This window comes from Melanotaenia boesemani, chromosome 15 (assembly GCF_017639745.1).
Source record: "Melanotaenia boesemani isolate fMelBoe1 chromosome 15, fMelBoe1.pri, whole genome shotgun sequence".
Lineage (NCBI taxonomy): Eukaryota > Metazoa > Chordata > Actinopteri > Atheriniformes > Melanotaeniidae > Melanotaenia > Melanotaenia boesemani.
This window is the reverse complement of record NC_055696.1, coordinates 9,249,276-9,270,013: the sequence shown is the minus strand read 5'-3', so window position 1 is coordinate 9,270,013 and position 20,738 is coordinate 9,249,276. Positions and strand designations below refer to the sequence as shown.

Here is a 20,738-nt window from a genome sequence, read left to right as displayed (position 1 = left end):
ACCACAGACCAGCTGTTGCTGCTGCTGTTACAGTAATATCAAGGTTAGGTTGCCATCTTGTGGCAAGTCTACGAGCATTGCATGTTTTTTGGTAATGAAAATTACTTGGTTGTCCATCTTCATAAAAAAGCAGCCAAGTGGTTTCTAAGTTGATGAGTTTAAGTTCAAGTAATGAACTGTGTTGCATCAATACTTACTCAGTTCAAAATGTTAAAAATCTGCAGGCAAGCATGCGTATGAATTTTTTTTTTTTTTTTTTTTTTAGCTGCCCAAAAATATCCAACCAGCTAACCTGCTGCCTTTGCTCCAGCCACCACGTTACATTAAATAGGAACATTCAGCTCCAGTTTATATCTGTATGTTGGTTCAGCATCAAGTTTCCTTTCAGCTGTGTGTAACTATCTAAATTTGTCTGCTTTGGTTTGCTCACTATCTTTACCGAAAAGTACATACACTGATTTTGTCATTACTTTCCCTTTTTGCGCCAGCTGAAGTGAGCCTGTGGTCCCAGTGTCTGCTGCTGGTTTAAATTTCCCCTCAACTACTTCAAAAATAGATAAGGAAAATTTGACCGAACGGTTTGATTTTCAATTTTCTTTTCTTGTTTGTGTGTGTGTGTGTGTGTGTGTGTGTGTGTGTGTGTGTGTGTGTGTGTGTGTGTGTGTGTGTGTGTGTTTATAAATACAAAGTTCTACTTGTTGCAAAAGAAAAAAATTCCTTAATCGATTTTAAGAGCTGTCCAAGATAAGATAAAGCAGGGGGAAACTTCAGGAGGGCAGTGCTGCGAAAACACGGGGTTCTAACTTTCACAAAAACAGCTTTGTGATAATTGCCAAGAGCAATAATAAAGATAAAAAAAAAAGCCACCAAGCATCACAAGTGCTGAAAGAAGTCATTCCCTTTTTTCACACCAGCTGTCATGTGACTGGAAGTTGAGATGATGCAGATGGACAATTGTAACACCAACTTAGTTCAATCAGCTGAGGGAACAGTTGTGCAAAAGTATGTTGGTAAAAATTAATTCTATAGATGTCGTTGTTGTTTTTTGTTTGTTTGTTTTTTGTTTTTTGTTTTTTTTAACATAAGGAAATGATGGGATAAAAAAAATGGATCTAGCTTTTAAAAGCTCTGTTGACATGATTGTGTTTTATGGAAAGGGCACATGCTTGCTGGAATATCTATTTAAAGGAAAAACAAAAACACATCATTGTTGGGTTTGTTTCCTTATTTATTTTTTATCAAATTAATTTTTTCATGAAAATCTGGTCCTATACTCATAGTAATGTTAAAGATAAAAACTGACAGCAAATAAAGATTTTTCAATAATAATAATATTAATAAGAAGAAGAAGAAGAAGAAGAAGAAGAAGAAGAAGGACAAGCAGATAATGACATCTGATATGACAGACAACCTATATTGTGGATATAACATAAAACAACCCATGTACAAAAATATGTGGAACAAAACCCTGAAATCACTCCAAGTCTGCATCTGTAGGGGAGAACATAAGCCACATCAGAGGGGAATAAATGTGATGTTGCTGTTTCATCAGTTTCTTTTCAATATTCTGACTTGTGGGGCCACCATGTCTCTTTTCCTTTCATAAAAGATCATTCGGTGGAAAAGGAGATAATAAAAGAAACATTAGAGCTCCTTCTTGAAACATGTAGAGAATTTAAAAGAGTGCTGAAATTTACCCTTGTTTTGAAATCTACTTATTTCTCTTTATTTTCACCCCTAAAAATGATTATGGGTTTAGAGACATAAAACTTTATGATGGTCCCAAACTAGCCCCACCTCTCCAAAACTTTAGCTACTGCAAAGGTAGTGCGCTATTAAGTCTGTGACAATCTAAACTCAAAATTCATTAATCATTCCTTCATCCCTGTATTCTTTCTCAGTTGCTCTTGTTTTTAATATGGTCTCTGAAAAAAATTTCTTCACCCTCTAGACAACAGTTTTCCATCTCTTTGTCAAGAACTGATGGAAAAACCAATGCCATACTATGTTTGATATACACATTTACTGCAGCTGAATTTCAATTACCTTAAAACAATTAACCTGCAAATGGGTGTAACTGACAGGCCGTAGAGAAGAGACAAGTCAGGATGTTCTTACAAAGGTAAATTACATAATTATTATTTTTGTGTAATGAGTATTATTTGGACAGTAATTGTAGTTTACGTATTTAATGTATTTCCAATTAATTTTAATCACTTTTAGTTCACTGGGTAACACTTTACAATAAGGGCTGCAGATTGTGCTTAGTTACCAAGCAACTAATGAGGAACAAATCAAGGCCCAATGATTAATTAACAATTACCTAAGCTTTTGCATTCCCATGAAATTTGATAAATAAATTAGCCAATTGTTACTAAATAATTAGTTAATGGTCAGTTAGTCAAAAAATTACCAGAAACCTATATTGAAATAAATTGCTAAAATAATAATTAAATAGGTAATGATTAATGTTTCCTTAATGATGCATATCTTATCTCTTTTCCAGTGAGTGCTTCAGATTAACCAGCTGGTCAACACTATGAAATCTATAACAACTCCTTCTTACTATTCAGATCAACAGTAGTTCTGCAGTACTTCATCGGCCCCTGAAGTAAAGTGAAAACCCATACAGAGTACTTTATTGAAGTGAATCATTTTTTTAAAGTCAGGAGCAAATTCCAAACTATGTACATTATAAAAAATTTTTATCAAATCAAAAGTGGGGAATGAGTCAGCTGGTGTTGGTGTAGATGCCACAGCCTGAACCTGAAGCTACAGCATGTGCTGGGGTGCTGCTCATTGAAAGTCTGGTAGTACCTTTACAGTTTATGAATGTTTTTCTACCTGACTCCACTCGGTTCAAGGTTTTCTACTAAGGGTTTCCGGGGCTGAGTAGATACCTTCTTGACCGAGATTCAAACAAAAAGTTGTTGTTACGTGTTGTGCTGTGCTTGGACTTAAGTTGTGCTTGTATTTTGTAGTGTTAATACAATTAATAATAATAATTTAAAAAAAAAAAAAAACAGGGCACCACCTTTTTTATAAGGAAGATTTTTATAGCTTATATAATTAAATAAATCAGTCTCACAGACTACTTGTAAAGTTCTCATTCATCTGCCTTGCTCAAGGACTGCATGAGCTCACCTGCTGCTGCTGCCCCACCAGCTGTAGCTTTGACACTGACAGCAGTACAGGCTGCGGCTTCAGAACTGGAACAGATACCTGCACCGTCAACACCAACTGAAGCCGCTACGCCGGCTGACCCATTCTCCATTTATGATTTTATTTATTTTGCATAATAGTTTGGAATTTCCTTCTGGCTTCAATTATTCACTTCAATCAGGGGCCACAAAAAAAGCTAACTAATGGTTCAAGGTTCAAGGAATTTTTATTATCCCGTGAGGGCAATTTGTTGTACAGCCAGCAGTCAAAAAACAATCAGTCACAAACACACAATAACACATGTTTAAAAGGACTATAATAAAAAAATAATACGTTTAAAAAATAAATAAATAATTAAAAATTAAAACTCCTTATTCAACAGGGCAATGGCTGCAGTGACAAAAGAATACTTGTGTCTGTTAGTCCTACATCTTGGTAGGATGTACCTGCGCCCTGATGGAAGTAGCAGAAATTCATGAGCCAACGGGTGGCTTTGGTCTGTAAGGATTAAAGAGCCTTGGAAGGTTAAAGATGGTTAATGATTACTCATTAAGTACTTTGTATGATTTTTCACTTTACTTCAGGGAAGGGCTGGGAGATATGAACCAAATTTGATATCTCGATATTTTATCTGAATTACGATATATGATATATATTTTGTTATCATTTTTAAGTAACCAAAGAGACAGTTCTAATTTACAGCCTTGAGTGTTTATTAAAGATCAGCAGCACATGTGCATTAAAACAGTTGATTGAAATTAAAGTAGCTGTATATTGAATTAAGTGCTCTTAAAACAAAATGAATGAAGAATACTTTTCACTGACCATAACAAAGATACAGCTAAGCAACATGCCAAAAGAAAAGATACTTTTAACTCAAAACAGTTTGTCTCAATATAAATCATTTTCCCTCATATCGCATGTGAAAAAGTCTCAATATATTTAAAAATCTCAATATATTGCCCAGCCCTACATCGGGGGCAACAAAAAGGTTAACTAATTGTATTCCCTGATTATTCCCTGATTAGTAGCTGAGCAACTAGGCTAATTTTGTGGCCCTTATTGTGAAGTGTTACCAGTGATTCTTAGTGTGTTTATTTTAGCTTTTACATCCATCTTTTCTTCTCAGTCTCTGATTGTGCTTAAACTCAAACTCAAACTCAAAGCCAAATTAAAGAGATGTTCAGAAAATGTCACCCAAACGATGCAAACATTATTTTCTCTGCAGAGATCAAGGATGAGAAGTGTTTGCATTTTTCAAGCTTTGAGGTCCACAAACGCAAATGAAGTTTGTGCTGAACTTCCTCATGTGTTGTGAGAAGGAATAGTGTGTTGCCCCATCAGGTTAACGTTCTTCAAATCTAAGAGTATTTTGGGTTAGGGATGCTTCTTTTTGTTAGCTGAATTAATCTTAAGTGAAGATCATTTCTGACGACTGGATTACAACTCGGTTCGTGTAAATTTGACATTTTGTTTTATCCATGCACAAACTGATTTGGGTAAAGAATGGTCATCAAAAATGCCTTTACTGACGTTCCCTGTGGCACAAAAAAAGCATAATTACATCCTTATGTTCTTAATATCAAAACATTGTCTTGGAAAATGTCTGCAAAATGCTCACTTTTCGCAGTTCAGTTTGAATAAAATCTAATGGTTTGTCGCCACCAAGTGAAATTTTTCTGCCAGCAATGCAACAGTCTATAATGCTCGCGTGCAGGTGTGCGCGCGATCAATTAAAACCTGCCTGTCTCCTGTAACTGTTATCAACCAGAACACTTCCAAACTGAGGTCCATGCGCACTCATCAACAGGCGTAACCAAATTTCCAGAATACCAAAATGTGGCGCGCCGTGCGTGCGTGGGGGCAACCCCAACTCAGCCTCCATCTGATGGCAGCATCAGGCAGTCCCGTGAAACATTTGCGTGGGAGTTCCCTCCACCGCCATGTCGGGATAGTGCACATCTCTCTCTTTCTCTCTCTCTCTCGCTCTCTCGCTCAGTTTCTCTCCTTCTCCCTCTCCCTCTCTCCGCGCATCCTCCCCCACATTAACAGCTTAGCACAGCAGAAGCAGCTCCTACTGCATCCAGCAGCCAGCATCCATCCCTGCCTGGGGAGCAGCAGTCCTACCCGGCGCAGCACCGACGCACGGAGGGGGCGCATCATCTGAGTGATGCCACAGCATCAGTCGCATTTCGACGAGAAACACTGACAAGATCCAAAAGGAGGAAGAAAATCGCTTCAGCCTCGAAGACAGCAACTGCTCATGAAGATGTCTAACGCTGACATCGTCTTAAACCCCACCGATCGGGTGGTAAAATGTGAGTTAGCCTACATTTTCAGCTTGGTTGTGGCTGTATTACATAACATCTCAAGTGTTGCAGTTTGACAGAACGTGGCCTTTTTGGTTTTGTCGTGCTTTAATGGTGTATATGTGGCTATTAAGTTGTGTTCGTGGTGATGATATTGGGTACCTGAAGCTTTGATGTTGATAAACAATCCGGTTTTCTCTGCTGCACGGCCCCCACGGAGAACAGACAAAAAGCTTAGAAGCAGCAGCAGCATACAGGGAGATGTGCGGCGTGTGATTTAATTGTGCCAATTTATACATGTATTAATCTTGTTTGGGTCGATTTGACTGCATCTTGGCTTCGGCTACAGTAGGCATGAGAAGTGAGAAGGAAGAAAATCTGAATTGCCGAGCTTTGTAGCAGAAGCGGGGCAGTGATGCAGCAGGATTTCATGGGCTTTGACGGGGCCAACAAAAGAGGAAGGCGGCATGAAATTGACATTTAGTGGGGTGTACTTTACCGAGAATGAGTCAGGTTTTAATTTGATTAGAAAAAGGTTTATAAGGAATTGATCAGCGTAAAATGATGATGTAGGCTGCTCACAGTTGCCATAACTCACTTAACCCTGCTCATTCTGACCATGGATCAGCTAACTGACAGCACTGTGACTGAATATTTCTACAATTAGTGTATTATTATAATGGCTGAGCAACTCTGTCCTTTAGGCCCCAGAGTTGGAGAAACATGAACAAATCTGCACTGTGTGATATATTACATGATACAACTGCAGGTGCAGTAGATAAACACTTCTACACTTGAATTAGCTTAATTTAATATTTAAGGATAGTTTGTCAGGATTGAAAATTAACTGTGATATATAAAAAAAAAGTAGCCATTTTCCTTTTGTACGCCTTTATAATCTGTTCTTTGTTGAAGCGCTTCTGGGGCAACTCATATTTCATTGTAACATATCAAATACTGTGCATCCTAAAGCATGTTTTTTTGGGGGTTTTTTTCGCCTTGCTGACATTTTATTGTCACCAGATCATCCCAACACTAGCCTGTACATATGCTATACCTATATCATACAAATATTCACCTTAAACTGTTCTGTGCATCCATTTGATGAGCATTTTATCATTTGAAAGACTGTGGCATCAGTAGGAAAAGAAAGAAACTGGTTAAAAATGACATTACAAATATATCTAAGAATTTACAGAGTTGAATGATTGAGGCTTTTCTTGGCTAGGCTTCATCAAAGAATTAAAAAATACATAAAATAGAAGGTTCATATCAGAAAGGGTAACACAGCCAAGAATTCTGACTCAGTTTTTTGCTTTTGTAACATGATCATGTAACACCAAGCATTCAGGAGTTTGAAACATTCATAGTGTTATGTATTTGTTTCATTTCTGTTGTTCACTTTGCCTTAGGCTTAGTATATTAAAAACCTTATTAGATAGACTACCTCTAACATTAAATATACGTTTCTTTAATCTCTTAGGCTATTGAAAATAGGTTATCGTTTCTCCAAATACTCATTTGTCTTGTTTGCCAAATGTTCTTATTTATGCTAATATGGTTCGTGAATGCTTGACAGGTATATGGATATTCCTTTTTGTCCTTTTTATTTGTTTTCCTATTTTTGTACTCTGCTTTGAAAGGGAAAGTCTTTTTTTACAATCCCCACAGGGCTGAAAAGTGAAAAAATAGTAATGAGAAATAGAAACATGCAGCCATCAGGTGATCAAAAGAAGCTATCAGTGGCAGTGGCAAATTTGATGCTGAAACTGAGATTTCCTGCAGTTATTGTGTGTCTCATGTACCAAGCACTGACACTACAAACTACTCCAAGCTATTTTTACTCCTATATACATAGCTCTAACCTAAACCATAGCAGGTTTCTCTTTAGTTATTTTTCTCCTGCATGTTTTGACCTGACAGAGCAAAAAAAGGTACAGTATCAGCTGGCCAGAGCAATTTGTTTTCCACCGCACTGTCAATACTGTGCTGTAAGCATCAAGAGGCATGAGGCCATAAAGCCACCTGTGCAGTGTCTGTCTGTACCCTGAGACTTAATCTGTCAGACCCTGTGACAGCCACACTTTCCTTCATGCTCCAACAACATGGATAATGACAATGTTGTGTCTTGCTGCAGAAATGGTGATGTGTGACAGAATAGACTTGGCTTTACAGAATCCATACATTGACATTATTCAGAAGGTTCAAACAGTAACAGATCTAAAATCTTACACGACAGATCATAGCAGGTAGAGGATTTGTGTCAGTATGATTAAAAGCTTGACACATGGGCCTGCATATTTTAATTGGGTTTCCTGTTAAAACACAATGCATTGTGAGTCCAATCAGGTGAAGCCATCCAACATTTCCTGACAGAACCCAGGGTTGCTTGTTAGCACAATAAACCAACCATGCACATAATTTTGTCAACCCTTCAGAGTGGAAGCTTGCCTTAAGAGTGTGTTGGGTAGTTAAAGAAATACAGTCTGACCTTAATTCAGAGACCTCTCAAAATATTTAGAACGGTTTAAGCATGTGTAAAACATTACTGTATCTATGTGAACCTCCAATGCAAATTGCAGTTTTCCAAGGCACCACTGGCTAAACTCCAACAGTCAGCTACTGCTGCTGTTGCCCGGCAACATACAGCATTTCATAGTTCAGCTGAGCTCGATGCTGAGCAGTAGTCAGCTTTTCATCTCTGAACCATACACCTATATCGGTTTGCTTTACCCTGTCTGTGTCAACATGTTTCTTTAAAATGTGTAGCAGAAGATCGTTTTTAAAAAATAGGTTTGTTTTTTAATCACCAGTGTTGGTAGCATTACTATTTAGATGTAAGATTACAGTTATCCTGTTAAAGATTAACTTTTACTATTACATAATCACATTTAACTACTTTATCACTTCTTCTCTATTTAGTGTTTTAAATTGGGCCCTAAAACCGTATGCTAGTAATCAAGATTTTCACTTTCCAGGACTGCTTGAGCCTTTTTCTGATTTTAGAAGGAAAATAAGACAATTTTTTTTTTAATCCACTTTTTATCCAAAGACACAGCCAAATTATTTTGTGTGGTAAATTAGTCACATTTGAGATTCAGTTAGATATTTGGTAAACTTATTTCCAGAATCTTAAATCTTGACACCTGCTGACCCAGAAAATCCAAACTAATAACTGAGACTGTCAGTCTCACTAATATGTTTTATGACAACTTTATTATTGCATGGCAACAAGAATGGATGGGTCTCAGTTCCCAGCTTCCCTCAACATATCTGATATCTAAACCTTTTTTTAAACTATCACTCTGTTTAAGAAAAAAAGAAGAATCATAAAAAGAAAATAAAAATTCAGTCCACATGTAGAGATGATTACTTTAAAAACATAACAACTCTGACAGAATTGCACTCAAAACTGATGTCTGGGAAAGTTCTCATTCAGGTCTCATTGAGGTCAGGGATCTCAAACACTGTCTTCCAGGTTTCATATGCTTCCTTTCTCCAACACAACTCATTCTAATTAAATGGATCCAACAGTTTGTTCTGACAAATATTGTTTTCTGACCCACATTACCAAGCACGCTGACCAAAAATGTATTATCTCCATTACTGTTACCAAAAAGAATACATAGAACCCCTTTTTGAAATCAGCCAAATTTAATTTAACCTGAAATTTTCTCAGTGACTGCAACTGATTACAATTATTTTTAATTTGGTAAAAGGGATTCTTCAATGGTTACTGAAAAGGCCAAATATTAAACATTTTCAGTCGACATAGACATGGTAAATTACTAGTTATTTTAGTGTTAAAATTGTGCTGACTGCTTAAAATCAGCTAAAAGATCACTTCCACAGTCATTTCCATATATATATATATATGTATATATATATCAACCAAGGTCCGTTTACGTCAGGTCTACACATTACCTTTTGGTAATTGGCGAATATAAGACACTTTCACACAGTGTTGTTATGCCTCGTGAGTTAATTTACTTTCTCTTCATTCTGACAGTGCTGAGTTTGTACTTGCTGGTTAAGTGTCAAAGCACACATCACCATCACACATACACACTGCGCTCTGTGAAAAATTTTAGTCGCATTAACTACACTCTCTGGGGCTTGCCTCATTATCCCAGGAGCAGCGACTTTGAGATTTTTCTAGTCTAGCATTCATTATTAAAGAGCATCTTGATCATGTGCAGTTAAAGACTCTTCCTTTGTCTTCTCCTCATTTGGCACTGCCGACTGGACCTGTTTGCTATATGCACTGCACGAATCTGGCAAGCATGCCCTCACTCCTAAGTATAATTCTGCTGTCAGCTTGTGTTATATGTGCATGTATAAAACTGTATGTGTGTTTGTATCTAGGTTTTATATAGCGGAGAATTTGCAACTGGACTTGATCTGATTTTTTTTTTTTCTTCTTTTTTAATGTGAATTATTTAAAGCTCAGACACTTACAAAAGAGTTTTCTAGATTAAGCAAGATGATCTGTAGATAAACGTCAATTCAAGGGCCCCAAAAGCTTGTAGTCATAGCACACAGAGATCAGCACCAGATCTGAAAAATAGCCTTTGCTGCCAAAGAGGTAATGATCTGTGGTTGTTTTTTTTTAGTTTTACAGGTCGTCTGGGGGTAAGTGACTGGTGCATTTTAATAGCTACAGCCTTAAGCAATTTGGGGAGAGCGAACAGATGACTTTGATGTTTTATGCAGATTAAGAAAAAGCAAAACTTTAAATTTCAATGGAATGTTATTAATTGACAGCTCTGGTAAAGCAAAATGTACATTATGTATAAGTTATTTTTTGATACTTCACTAAAGTCGCAAAATACTGCCAAGAAATGGATTCTTGATGACATTAATGGGGGCACAGTTTCTGTAATATCCCTAGTGTTTAAATGTAATTAGGTGCCTTTGTGCTCTGTCCTCAGCTGTCCCCTTCCCCTTGAGCCACCGCCTTACAATGAAGGAAGTGTTTGACTGTGAAGGAAAACCTCGTGTTGATCTCCTGAAGGCTCACCTGACAAAGGAGGGCCGCGTGGAAGAAGCCGTGGCTCTTCGAATCATCAACGAGGGAGCAGCCATCTTACGTCAGGAGAAAACTATACTAGACATCGAAGCCCCAGTCACAGGTATATAATCCTTCAGAGGGATTTACATGCCACATAAAGTCCAATAAAGGACAGTTCTGAAGTTTGATGTTTCCGTGCTGCATATCATTCATTTTTTTAATCAATTATTTACATTTTTTTTCATTAAAAGCTACAATAGCAATATATAAATATATACTTATGTCCGTTTTAAACATAACAATAATATAGAGCCTTTTATTAAAAAAATCAAAGTAGCAGCAGCAGTTACATAAATATCAATGGTTTTGACAGGAATTTAGCTTTCACCACATAAAAATAGATGTCACAAAATATATTTATTTTCTGATTTGGTAAAATAGTCCAAACATTCTAAAGGTTGCTTACATCTTAGTAAATGAATATAGGTCCAATTATAAAGTAGCAAATAAATTTAACTTTATTGGTCTAATATTCAAAAGGGACTAAGTAAAATGATTGCTTCTTTTCCCTAAATTGATCTTTTTCTGATGCATATGTTAACTTTATTCCAGTTTCTACAACTTTATGAGTATTACTAATCAGTTTATGCTATCCATAAGCCAAAATTGTGGAAAACTGAAAATGCTAGCTCAGCTAAAAAGTCACTATTCAGTAGGCAGATATTCTACTGTATTCATGAATACATATGCCAAAATATGATTTTCATGATGATTATTTTTCTCTTAAAAAGAAGATGATGGTGATAAAGACGCATTGTGCTCAAGAAAGTGTGAGAGGATACGGGTTTGCAATAGTGTCTTTTACAACAGGATAAAATAAACAAGAAAAATTTATATGAACACAGCAAGAAATTGTCACTTTCAGACTTATTAACTTTCCCAACTGTCCATCCAGTGGCTATATCTACTTATTTCAATGTACTAGGTGAGAGCCATGGTACAACCTGGACAGGTCACCAGTCAAAAAGAAACTCACTCTCACAGGGAGAATTTAGAAACGTCTGTCAACTCATCATGCATGTTTTTAGACTGTGGGATGATGCCGAAGTACCCAGAGAAAACATGCAAACTCCACACAAAACATAGCTGTGAGGGGATGATGCTAACCAGTGGTGTAGCAAGCGTTCATATTCTTGCAATGCTTTGTGTTTCATTATATTTGCCAGCCATATATGTTACATTTTATCCTTTTTTACATTTTACGGTAAACTATAAATTCTTCACAAAGGACTAAATCCATGTCAACATATCTTTAGGACACTGCTTCTTCCTCTTTCTCAGACACATCTTGTGTCCCATCATCATCATCATTATCAGCTCGGAGAGCTTCAGGTGTGGAAATGATCTGATGTTTTCAGATACTTTCAAGGCAAATGTATTTGTATGGCACATTTCATGTACAAGACAATTCAAACTGCTTTACATGAAACATAAAAACATTACAGCAAGGTGCAGGGGAAGGAAAAAAATACAAGTGCATTAGAAAAACAAAGATTAAAAAAGATCAAATTGATTACATAAAAACAGCAAGAAAAAGCTCAGATAAAGAAATAAAGTTAAGATTTTAGTGTAAAAGAACCAAATGCAGATCTGGACTTCTAAATAAAAACTAGTGAAATGCAGCAGAGAACAGGTGGGTCTTTAACCTGGATCTAAATAAAATGTTTGATAAAGTGTTTCAGCTGATTTGAGGCTTTCTGGGAGTTTGTTCCAGACATGTGGAGCATAGAAGCTGAATGCAGCTTCTCCATGTCTGGTTTTGACTCTGGGGACTGATAAGAAACTGGAGCCAGATGACTTGAGGGTTCTGGTAGGTTCATACTGGGTCAAGAGGTCACTGATGTATTTTGGTCCTAAACCATTCAGAGCTTTATAGACCAGCAGCAGAACTTTAAAGTCTATTCTCTGACGAACAGGCAGCCAGTGTAAAGACCTCAGAGCTGGACTGATGTGGTCCACTTTCTTGGTTTTAGTAAGGACTCGAGCAGCAGAGTTCTGAATAAGTTGCAGGTGTCTAATTGATTTTTTAGGTAAACCTGTGAAGACACTGTTACAATAATCAAGCCACACCTTTCAGTATGATGGCGCAGATGAACAAAAATCAGGATAGAAGACAGCTTCTTTTTCTAGTTAAATAAAACTTCATGTAACTTACCTTACTAAAGCACTCATTTTGACATTTGGACAGAGGATTTATAACTCTGAATGTTAGAATGGAAATATAAACATTGGCAAGGAAAATCGTGTTACAGTAAGACCCTGAAGTGTCAGCATATGCAGATATATGAGTTTCATTTTCTTTTAAAAAAAGGAACTACAATATGTTGTCGTTATGCTGTACAACCAGACAGTGTCCAGTAAGTTATTTTCTGTATTCAGCCATAACGTCCCATCAAGACAAATTAATCAAATGTATTTTAAAGGGCTGCTTGATTATGGAAAAAATCCTAATCACTGCAGCTCACTGAGAGTAAGAATGATACACATTTTCACATCATTCTCCATGAGTCTCCAACTACAACTGAAAAAGTCACTTGATTATCGCTAGTTGCTTTTTTGAAGCAGAGGCAATAGAGGGGTCTGAATAGTTTCTAAATAAAGCGGCAAAGTCGCTAAGTTGGCAACAGTGACTGCAGCAATGGCGGAGAGTCTACTTCCGGTATTTTCCCAGATTCCCCTTCGGAAGCGGCAGAAATGTGCTTGTCATTCGGAACACATGACAAAATAGCAAAAATATTTAAATAATGGACAATTTTTGTTGACATTCCTGTTTATGTGTTAATTTGGAGCGGAAATAAAACATTTGATATATTCCACAGCCCTAGTATTTAACCTGCTAATTTTTCTGTAAACCTACTAATTCAAACCTTTTTTCAAAAGAAAAGGTACTATTACAGGTGGATAGTTATCTTTTTTTATCTATACTGTGTGAAACACATTTTAGGTTAGGAATGCCAATGTTGGAATTTTAATTCCTTGTCAAAATTTATAGCTGTGTAGTATGATTTGTGTTGATGTACAAACCAAAAGGAGCTGCATGGTGATGCGGTGGCTAGCATCCTTTCTGGTTGGAGTTTGCATATTCTCCCTGCACATGGGTACTCCAGCTTCCTTTCACAGTCAAAAAACTTGTATGCTGGATCGATTTGTGCTTCTAAATTCTCCCTTGGAGTGGGTGTAAGTGATTCTTTCTTCTCTGTGTTGGCCCTTTGATGGACTGGTGACCTGTCCAGGGTGTACCCTGCCTCTTGCATAATAGATGCTGGGATAGAATGATTGATAATAGAGTATAGATGTTATAGAGTCAACATTGCAGCTTTAAAGTAGGACAATCAGTTGTTATCAGGCATAGCTCCATTGTCCAAGACAAATCAACTGATGTGGTGCCATATGGGGAGTAACACAGGTGCAGAAGCTAGACTAATCTACATTTTTGGCAAACATAGAAAACCAAGACTAATGCACAGTACGTACATGGCATTCGTGCGAGGTAACTGTCTTCACTGGAGTCTGTACCCAAAGCTCACTGCAGACTTATTTATACCAGCCTGTTACTCAGAGTAGATAGCAAACTACTGAGCCTTCTTGAAAGGTGGTCCAAAAACTAGAATTAAGGAGAGGAGCGCTCAGATGGATATTATAATACTGCAGTCCACCAGATTTTTTTTAAGAGTTGTGTGTGTTAATCCTTTAGTTGTGGTTGGAGTGCATTAATAATAAGGGCTGAAGCTGAGAATTTTTTTGAATTAACATTGTTGATCATATCTATTTGCTATATAAAGCATGAAAATATCTTAACATGACACTTTAAAAATTCCTTACAGTAGCATGATATAAAATCAAGAAAGTTGTCAATAAAGACTAAAGGTTTAGGTAAAAATAATTTTTAAAATCTAACTTTATTAAATCGAGATATTGTCCCCAGTGCCCTAATAATTCCAGATACCTGTGTACATTATTGAACTAGCCTCTATGACGTTGATTGTGTACACAGAATAGACCATCCAGCTATCCAGAACCGTTAGTTATTAATCTCAAATGATTGGTACTTTAATGTCTCTGCTAGTCTAACATGAACACAAAACAGAAAATGTGCATTTTCATTTGCTGTATCTGCAAACAATGTAAACTGCAGCACCAGTTTTAGTAAAAGTCTAGCTTTGCATAACCAGATCTCCAAAGCTGTGTTGTAGCTGGAAGATGACTTCCAGCTGTAATACTGGTTAAGACGGAAAAAGTACTTTAATAATTCTGTGAGTCAGACAAGAAAAAGTGTGGACTCAGTGCCCTGGCAGGCAAGAGTTGATGAAACTGCTTCCTTGACATTGTTTGGGTAGATGCTGGTATGTTAGCAAGGTCTAGTATAGAGAAAAACAAGTCATGTAAAAGCACAGAGACATCAAATTTGATTTACTGGAAACTTTACCTCTTCTGAAGCAGTTTAAGAACAGTTACAGAGCAGTTACAAAAGGTAAAGCGCACTGCTCAGAAATCCAACTTTTTTCCATCTAAAATTTTCCCTTTAAAACTTGTAAAGAATACATACATTAACTTCCAAAAGAATAAATACTCCATATGTTTACTGTTAAGTTTAGCTACAATTATAATTTGACCAGACTATTTGATTTCACATTTGCCCTTGGCCCAATATACAAACACAAGATGAAATTTGGTATTAAATATTTAGCTGGTGGCGCTAAGGAAACCTCTGAGGAGTTAGACTGGTTTACAGCTCTGTGCACTTCACACTTCTCTGCTTTTTAATTCGACAATGAGATTTTTCAGCCTGCTTTTTCTGCAACGTCAGTATTTAAGCTGGTGACAGAAACATCTTGGCCAGTTTAGGTCCAACTGAACGTATACATGCAGGCGAAATTCAACTAACAGCAACATTATCCTTAATATGTCACATTATGTGCTATGACTTATTATATTATATGACTTTGTGACATGATTTGAGGAGGAAGTGGACCAAATGCAGGACGAAAAGGAATGAGGCAGATGATTGCAGGAATAAAGGTTTTAATTAACAGAGGAGACATGACGGATGATCTGACCAAGAGTAACAGCAACCAAGGGGAATATATATTGAGGATAACTAGTACGGAGCAAGTGAAGCAGATGAGCAAATCAAACCTGGTGTACGAATGACAGGAAGCGGAACAAGAAACAATACACAATGGGAATGAACTACTAAACAAAACAGGAAACCAGACAAGACAATGAACCCATCTAAGCCAAAAACACAGATCTTGATATTGTAAAATTCAGTAATGTAAAATATTAATCAACAAAAAAATATGCAAATATTTTTAAACTGCAGTAGTACCTTTGTCCATTTTTCTCAAAAAGTTATGTTTTAAGAGATTCTGGTGGTTTGCTGCTTATTACTAATAGTATTTTATATTTTTTTTAATCACAAAATTTGTTCCCTTCGAAAATTTGCTACACAACATCTTTCTCTTTCTGTTTTCTTTCAGTGTATTTTGTATTTTTAGCTAAATCAATATGCTTGACATGACTGTGCGTCAGTGTACATTTGGCTAGCTTAAGAATTAAAATGCATTATTATGATTTTTTTTTATAATTATTGTTTCAGATATTTTTTAGATCTTTTCTAAATACATTGCTGTGTGGACATTTGATACGATCTCACTCCCTGTGTTAATTCTTTGTTTACTTTTGCATCTATTTAATAACAGAGGCTGTATAATATGAAATATGTACTAACCAGTATGCATTTAATTAGCATCCCATTAGCTTAACTTTAATAACAGACAGCAAATGGCATCTTTAGGTAATGGATAGATGAAAAGTACATTGACCTGAGTAAAGGTCTCCGGCTCCTTGTCTAAATGGAGGTTTTAAGTATTGAGTATGAAATATGTACGATGAACTAAGCATTGTATATGGTATTTGTACATTTGTTTTGTATCTTTGTCAGCTCGGGTGATGTGATGCTCGGGTGAATGTCAATGCAGCTTGCATGCATGGATTCCATGGGTGTTTGTGTTCGCTCTTGTATCTATGTGCGCATGTGTGCATTTGATTGCTTTAGTCACACAAGCAGTCTCCCACTCACATTGCTCTAAGCTTTGAGTGGGCGAAGGCCACTGTGGAGCTGATAGGGGAGACGGAAAAGCGAGAGGAGATGGAGGATGAGTAGGAGAGAAGGAGACAGCGAGAGATGATAATGAAAAATTGAAGGCAGCAAGGAAATGAGATGTAGGTTTCCACTTTAGAGCCATGGTGCTCACTGTGAAAAGTATATATCTCACCAGGGGCTTGAGATTCTTCTACCCCCATTGAGGTGAGCGCTTCTAATTTCTTTGAATCAAAGGACAGAGGCCTTTTAAACAAAGACCACAGAAATATCTTATTACTATTCTGAAAACTACCACTTGCATCTGAAAACCACCACTTGCTGTCTTGACACCCTGCCAACCAGGTTTTTAAAGAATGTTTCAGGATGCATGGCCTTAGGTATCTTACAGACTGTAAACACGTCTCTGCTTTCAGGTGTCTTCCCTCAGTCCCTAAAAACAGCCTTCATCAAGCCACTAATGAAAAAGACAAAACCACTCATGAGCAGCCGATATCAAACCTCTACACAACTTCCTGACACTAAATAACTGTTTTGATGTCTACCTGTCAGGTTTTTGGCCACACCACAGCACTGAGACTGTTCTAGTTAAGGTCTTTGAATTGCACTTTGAATTGTCTTGTACATGAAATGTGCTATACAAATAAATTTTCCTTGCCTTTCCTTTTATATTCTCAAAACCAATTGCTCAAAGTACTTCCATTATTCTTCATTTTTTATGGTTTGTCAGCTGGTTAAATCATCCTTATACTACAGTCAACAGGCAATGGGATACATGCAAAAACCCAGCTTACTTCATTGTGTTAACATGGCAGTGTCATCAGAATGAATAGTCCTTTTGTCATTGTTTGTCATCATGGTTAGCCATGTTGTAACAAAATGATACATGTATCATGGGTATTGTGTGTGAGTGATTGTTTGCCAGAGACTGAACATTAACATTTACATTTAGACCTTTACTGTTTGAATTGCAGTTTGTTGGCAGCCCATGTCGGTGCATTACAGAGGAAAAAGACAAAGTTTTTTTTTACAACACATCGCACAAAGGGAATGTAATCCATCACAACAGAAGCCTGCAGAGGATGGATATGGCACTCCTCAAAAAATATTCCCACAAAACATTGCAAAGGAAGACTGCCTCGTGATGTGGATGAGAATCTATCACCCAACAAACAGAAAGATGAAGAGGTGTATACGAGAAAGATCGCCTTGTAATTTGCTTTACAACATTGCATGTGTAGTTCTGCCTCAGAAGCGTTTCCAATGTTTAATTTTTTTTTTTTTTACTATTTTTATGCTACGATGTGCCATAAAACAATCTCAAGTGTTGCTTTTCTGTGTTGCAAAGAGACACGTTTACAAGAAGAAACTAACAGAAATGGATGGAAAAGGGTATACTCGACAGAGTATTGCAACTAGTTCAACCACAGTTCATTTCTTCACTTCTGCAGTGAACAAAGGTGTCATGCAGTGAGATGGCTTAACAGAAAGACTGTTTGATGCTTTTTCTTGAATCAGTATAACAAAGTTGCTGATAGAAGTTATTGACAGTGATTTGTGTAAATGTGCTGAAACATTTCTTTGATGGTGTACATGTGTGTCGATGATGGGGAAGTTTTTCAAGTGGTTTTGTGAACTTTGATTCTGGTTTGAGAAATGTACCACTAGCAAACACCAAAATACTTGGTACATACATTTGATTGTGAAATAGATGTGGGTTCTACAATCCAGTCATGTGACAGATTATAAAATGCATGCAGTGGTCCAAGAAGAAAATGTAGTGGTACAGTAGTTCCATTTTCCTTCTTAAGTTCTCTAGTGGAGCTCACTCCGCATGACTGATGACATTATCACTCCTGTCACCACTTAAAAGACAACGACATTTAGAAAATACTTGTGTCAGCAGTTGCTGCTATTGTCTGGCATAAAATTCCAATGTTGGGGTAAGAGTAGCCGGTGAGTGAAATCAAACTTTTGCCTGTATTTTTTTGCTTCTGCTGTATTTCCATACCACATTCTAATGTTTATAATTAGGGCATGGTTTGAGTCCATGTACATGATTAAGTTTAGATATTCATAAATACACAGTAAGGGTTACAAAACTACATAGTGTGACAGACAAGGTTGACACTGGCTGGTCACAGTTCCAGTCACCTGACACAAAATTACAACTGCCTTCCAAAACATATTGTTAAATTAATATTTTAATTATAGACACAGGGATAAATGTGTGCTTCTGCAGAAATGTTATTTTCAAAACTTAAAATGTCTTGCTGACTGTGCAAGATGAAGTGCATCTTTTCTTTCAACTGACACATTTTATAACATCTAAGAACTTAATCATAAAAATGAAAACAGAAAGTGACACTGTTTCTAATTAAACATTCTGAGTTGTAAAAAACAGTAACATGCATGTAACACCTGTTTTACTTGGTTGTTTTCCAGTCTGTGGAGACATCCATGGGCAGTTTTTCGATCTTATGAAGTTGTTTGAAGTGGGAGGATCACCAGCCACAACAAGGTACCTGTTCCTGGGAGACTATGTTGACCGTGGCTACTTCAGTATTGAGGTAAAAATATCATTTTTTTTTTTTAAGGAAGGAAACAAAAAGCAAAATGCAGCCTGTATTCATCATAAGTAATACTGTGTTTGTGTGTTTATTCTTACAGTGTGTTTTATACCTTTGGTCGCTCAAAATCCTCTATCCAAAGACACTATTTTTACTTCGTGGAAATCATGAATGTAGACATTTGACAGAATATTTCACCTTCAAACAAGAATGTGAGTACCTACCATCATATAGCATTGTGTTTTCTTGTTGTCATGTGTAGCTTTGAGCATTTCTGATTCAGTTCAAATGTAACTCATCCATTCGTTGGCTGCCAAGTTTAACATGTGTGATAACACACATCACTATTTTCATGTTTATCATATTGAAATGAGGTGTTCTTTTAATATTTTTTTCTCTCTTATTTGCACAAGCCCTTAAAATAAATGAAGAGGATATTTTATATTTTATACAAAAACTGCAGTGGACTTGTAAACATTTTAATATGCTTATTTGTGATGTTAATGTTTTTGCATTTCAAATATGACATAAGAACAAACTGGCATGTTAAACCATCTTATATGCAAACATATGTATCAACCACGAGCGCTGATGCAGTGGTTCATATTTCTATCTCCTGTCAGGTAAAATCAAGTACTCAGAGCAGGTGTATGACTCATGTATGGATGCATTTGACTGCCTTCCCCTGGCTGCTCTCATGAATCAACAGTTTCTGTGTGTCCATGGTGGACTCTCACCTGAAATACACACCTTAGATGACATTAAAAAGGTATCAGCCACTGAACCAGCATATAGCAAACTTCATAACCTTTGTACTATATCTAATTCAAGTTTCTGTTTCTTCATTTTAAGTTGGATCGGTTCAAGGAGCCACCAGCTTTTGGGCCCATGTGTGACCTGCTGTGGTCCGATCCTCTGGAAGACTTTGGTAATGAGAAAACCCAGGAATATTTCAGCCACAACACAGTGCGAGGCTGCTCCTACTTCTACAGGTGAGCTGTTTCTTTTCCATCCTGCAGCAACATCAGCTTTCTGGATTGTATTATTTTGACTTAGTTACTATCTTTAGTTATTTGCTTTGGTAACTGATGATCTCATACATATAGAGACTAAAACTTTGTGTTCATGTTTTCATGTATGTGGCTCATTGCATGTCGAGGGCTGAAGCTTAAACTACGAATATCTTTACAATAAATCTCAGCAAATACAAAAGGGTTACAATGGAAACAAACACTGGCTAATCTTAAGAGGGGTGGCTAGTTATCAAGTTTGATAGGAGAAAGAAAAAGAGTGAGAAAGGGAGAGAGAGAATGACGTGCATATAAGTTAAACACTAATTAGATCTCATTTAATCTATCAAGAGAATTTGACTGTTACGCAGAAGCTTTTCAAACAAGCACTTGATATCAAAAATAGATGTTAAGATCATAAATTATTAATAGATATCAGACATTTGTTGAGGCCTGAGTAAAAATAAAAAAGAGCAAAAAGTAAAAAAAAAACAGAACACATAACGCAGAGAC

The 20,738-nt window shown here is 36.7% G+C and overlaps 1 protein-coding gene across 2 annotated transcripts in view; it reads left to right on the top strand.

Moving 5' to 3' along the window:
* Window positions 1-5,203: 5,203 nt before the first annotated feature.
* ppp3ca (protein phosphatase 3, catalytic subunit, alpha isozyme) overlaps window positions 5,204-20,738 on the top strand; it is a 33,046-nt gene continuing 17,511 nt past the window's right edge. For both annotated transcript variants that reach the window (XM_042009129.1, XM_042009128.1), the window contains exons 1-6: window positions 5,204-5,480; window positions 10,403-10,603; window positions 19,091-19,215; window positions 19,316-19,427; window positions 19,839-19,984; window positions 20,068-20,207. In XM_042009129.1, coding sequence (XP_041865063.1) covers window positions 5,426-5,480; window positions 10,403-10,603; window positions 19,091-19,215; window positions 19,316-19,427; window positions 19,839-19,984; window positions 20,068-20,207 — 779 coding nt within the window. In that variant the 5' untranslated portion in view covers window positions 5,204-5,425. The remainder of the gene's footprint in view (window positions 5,481-10,402; window positions 10,604-19,090; window positions 19,216-19,315; window positions 19,428-19,838; window positions 19,985-20,067; window positions 20,208-20,738) is intronic.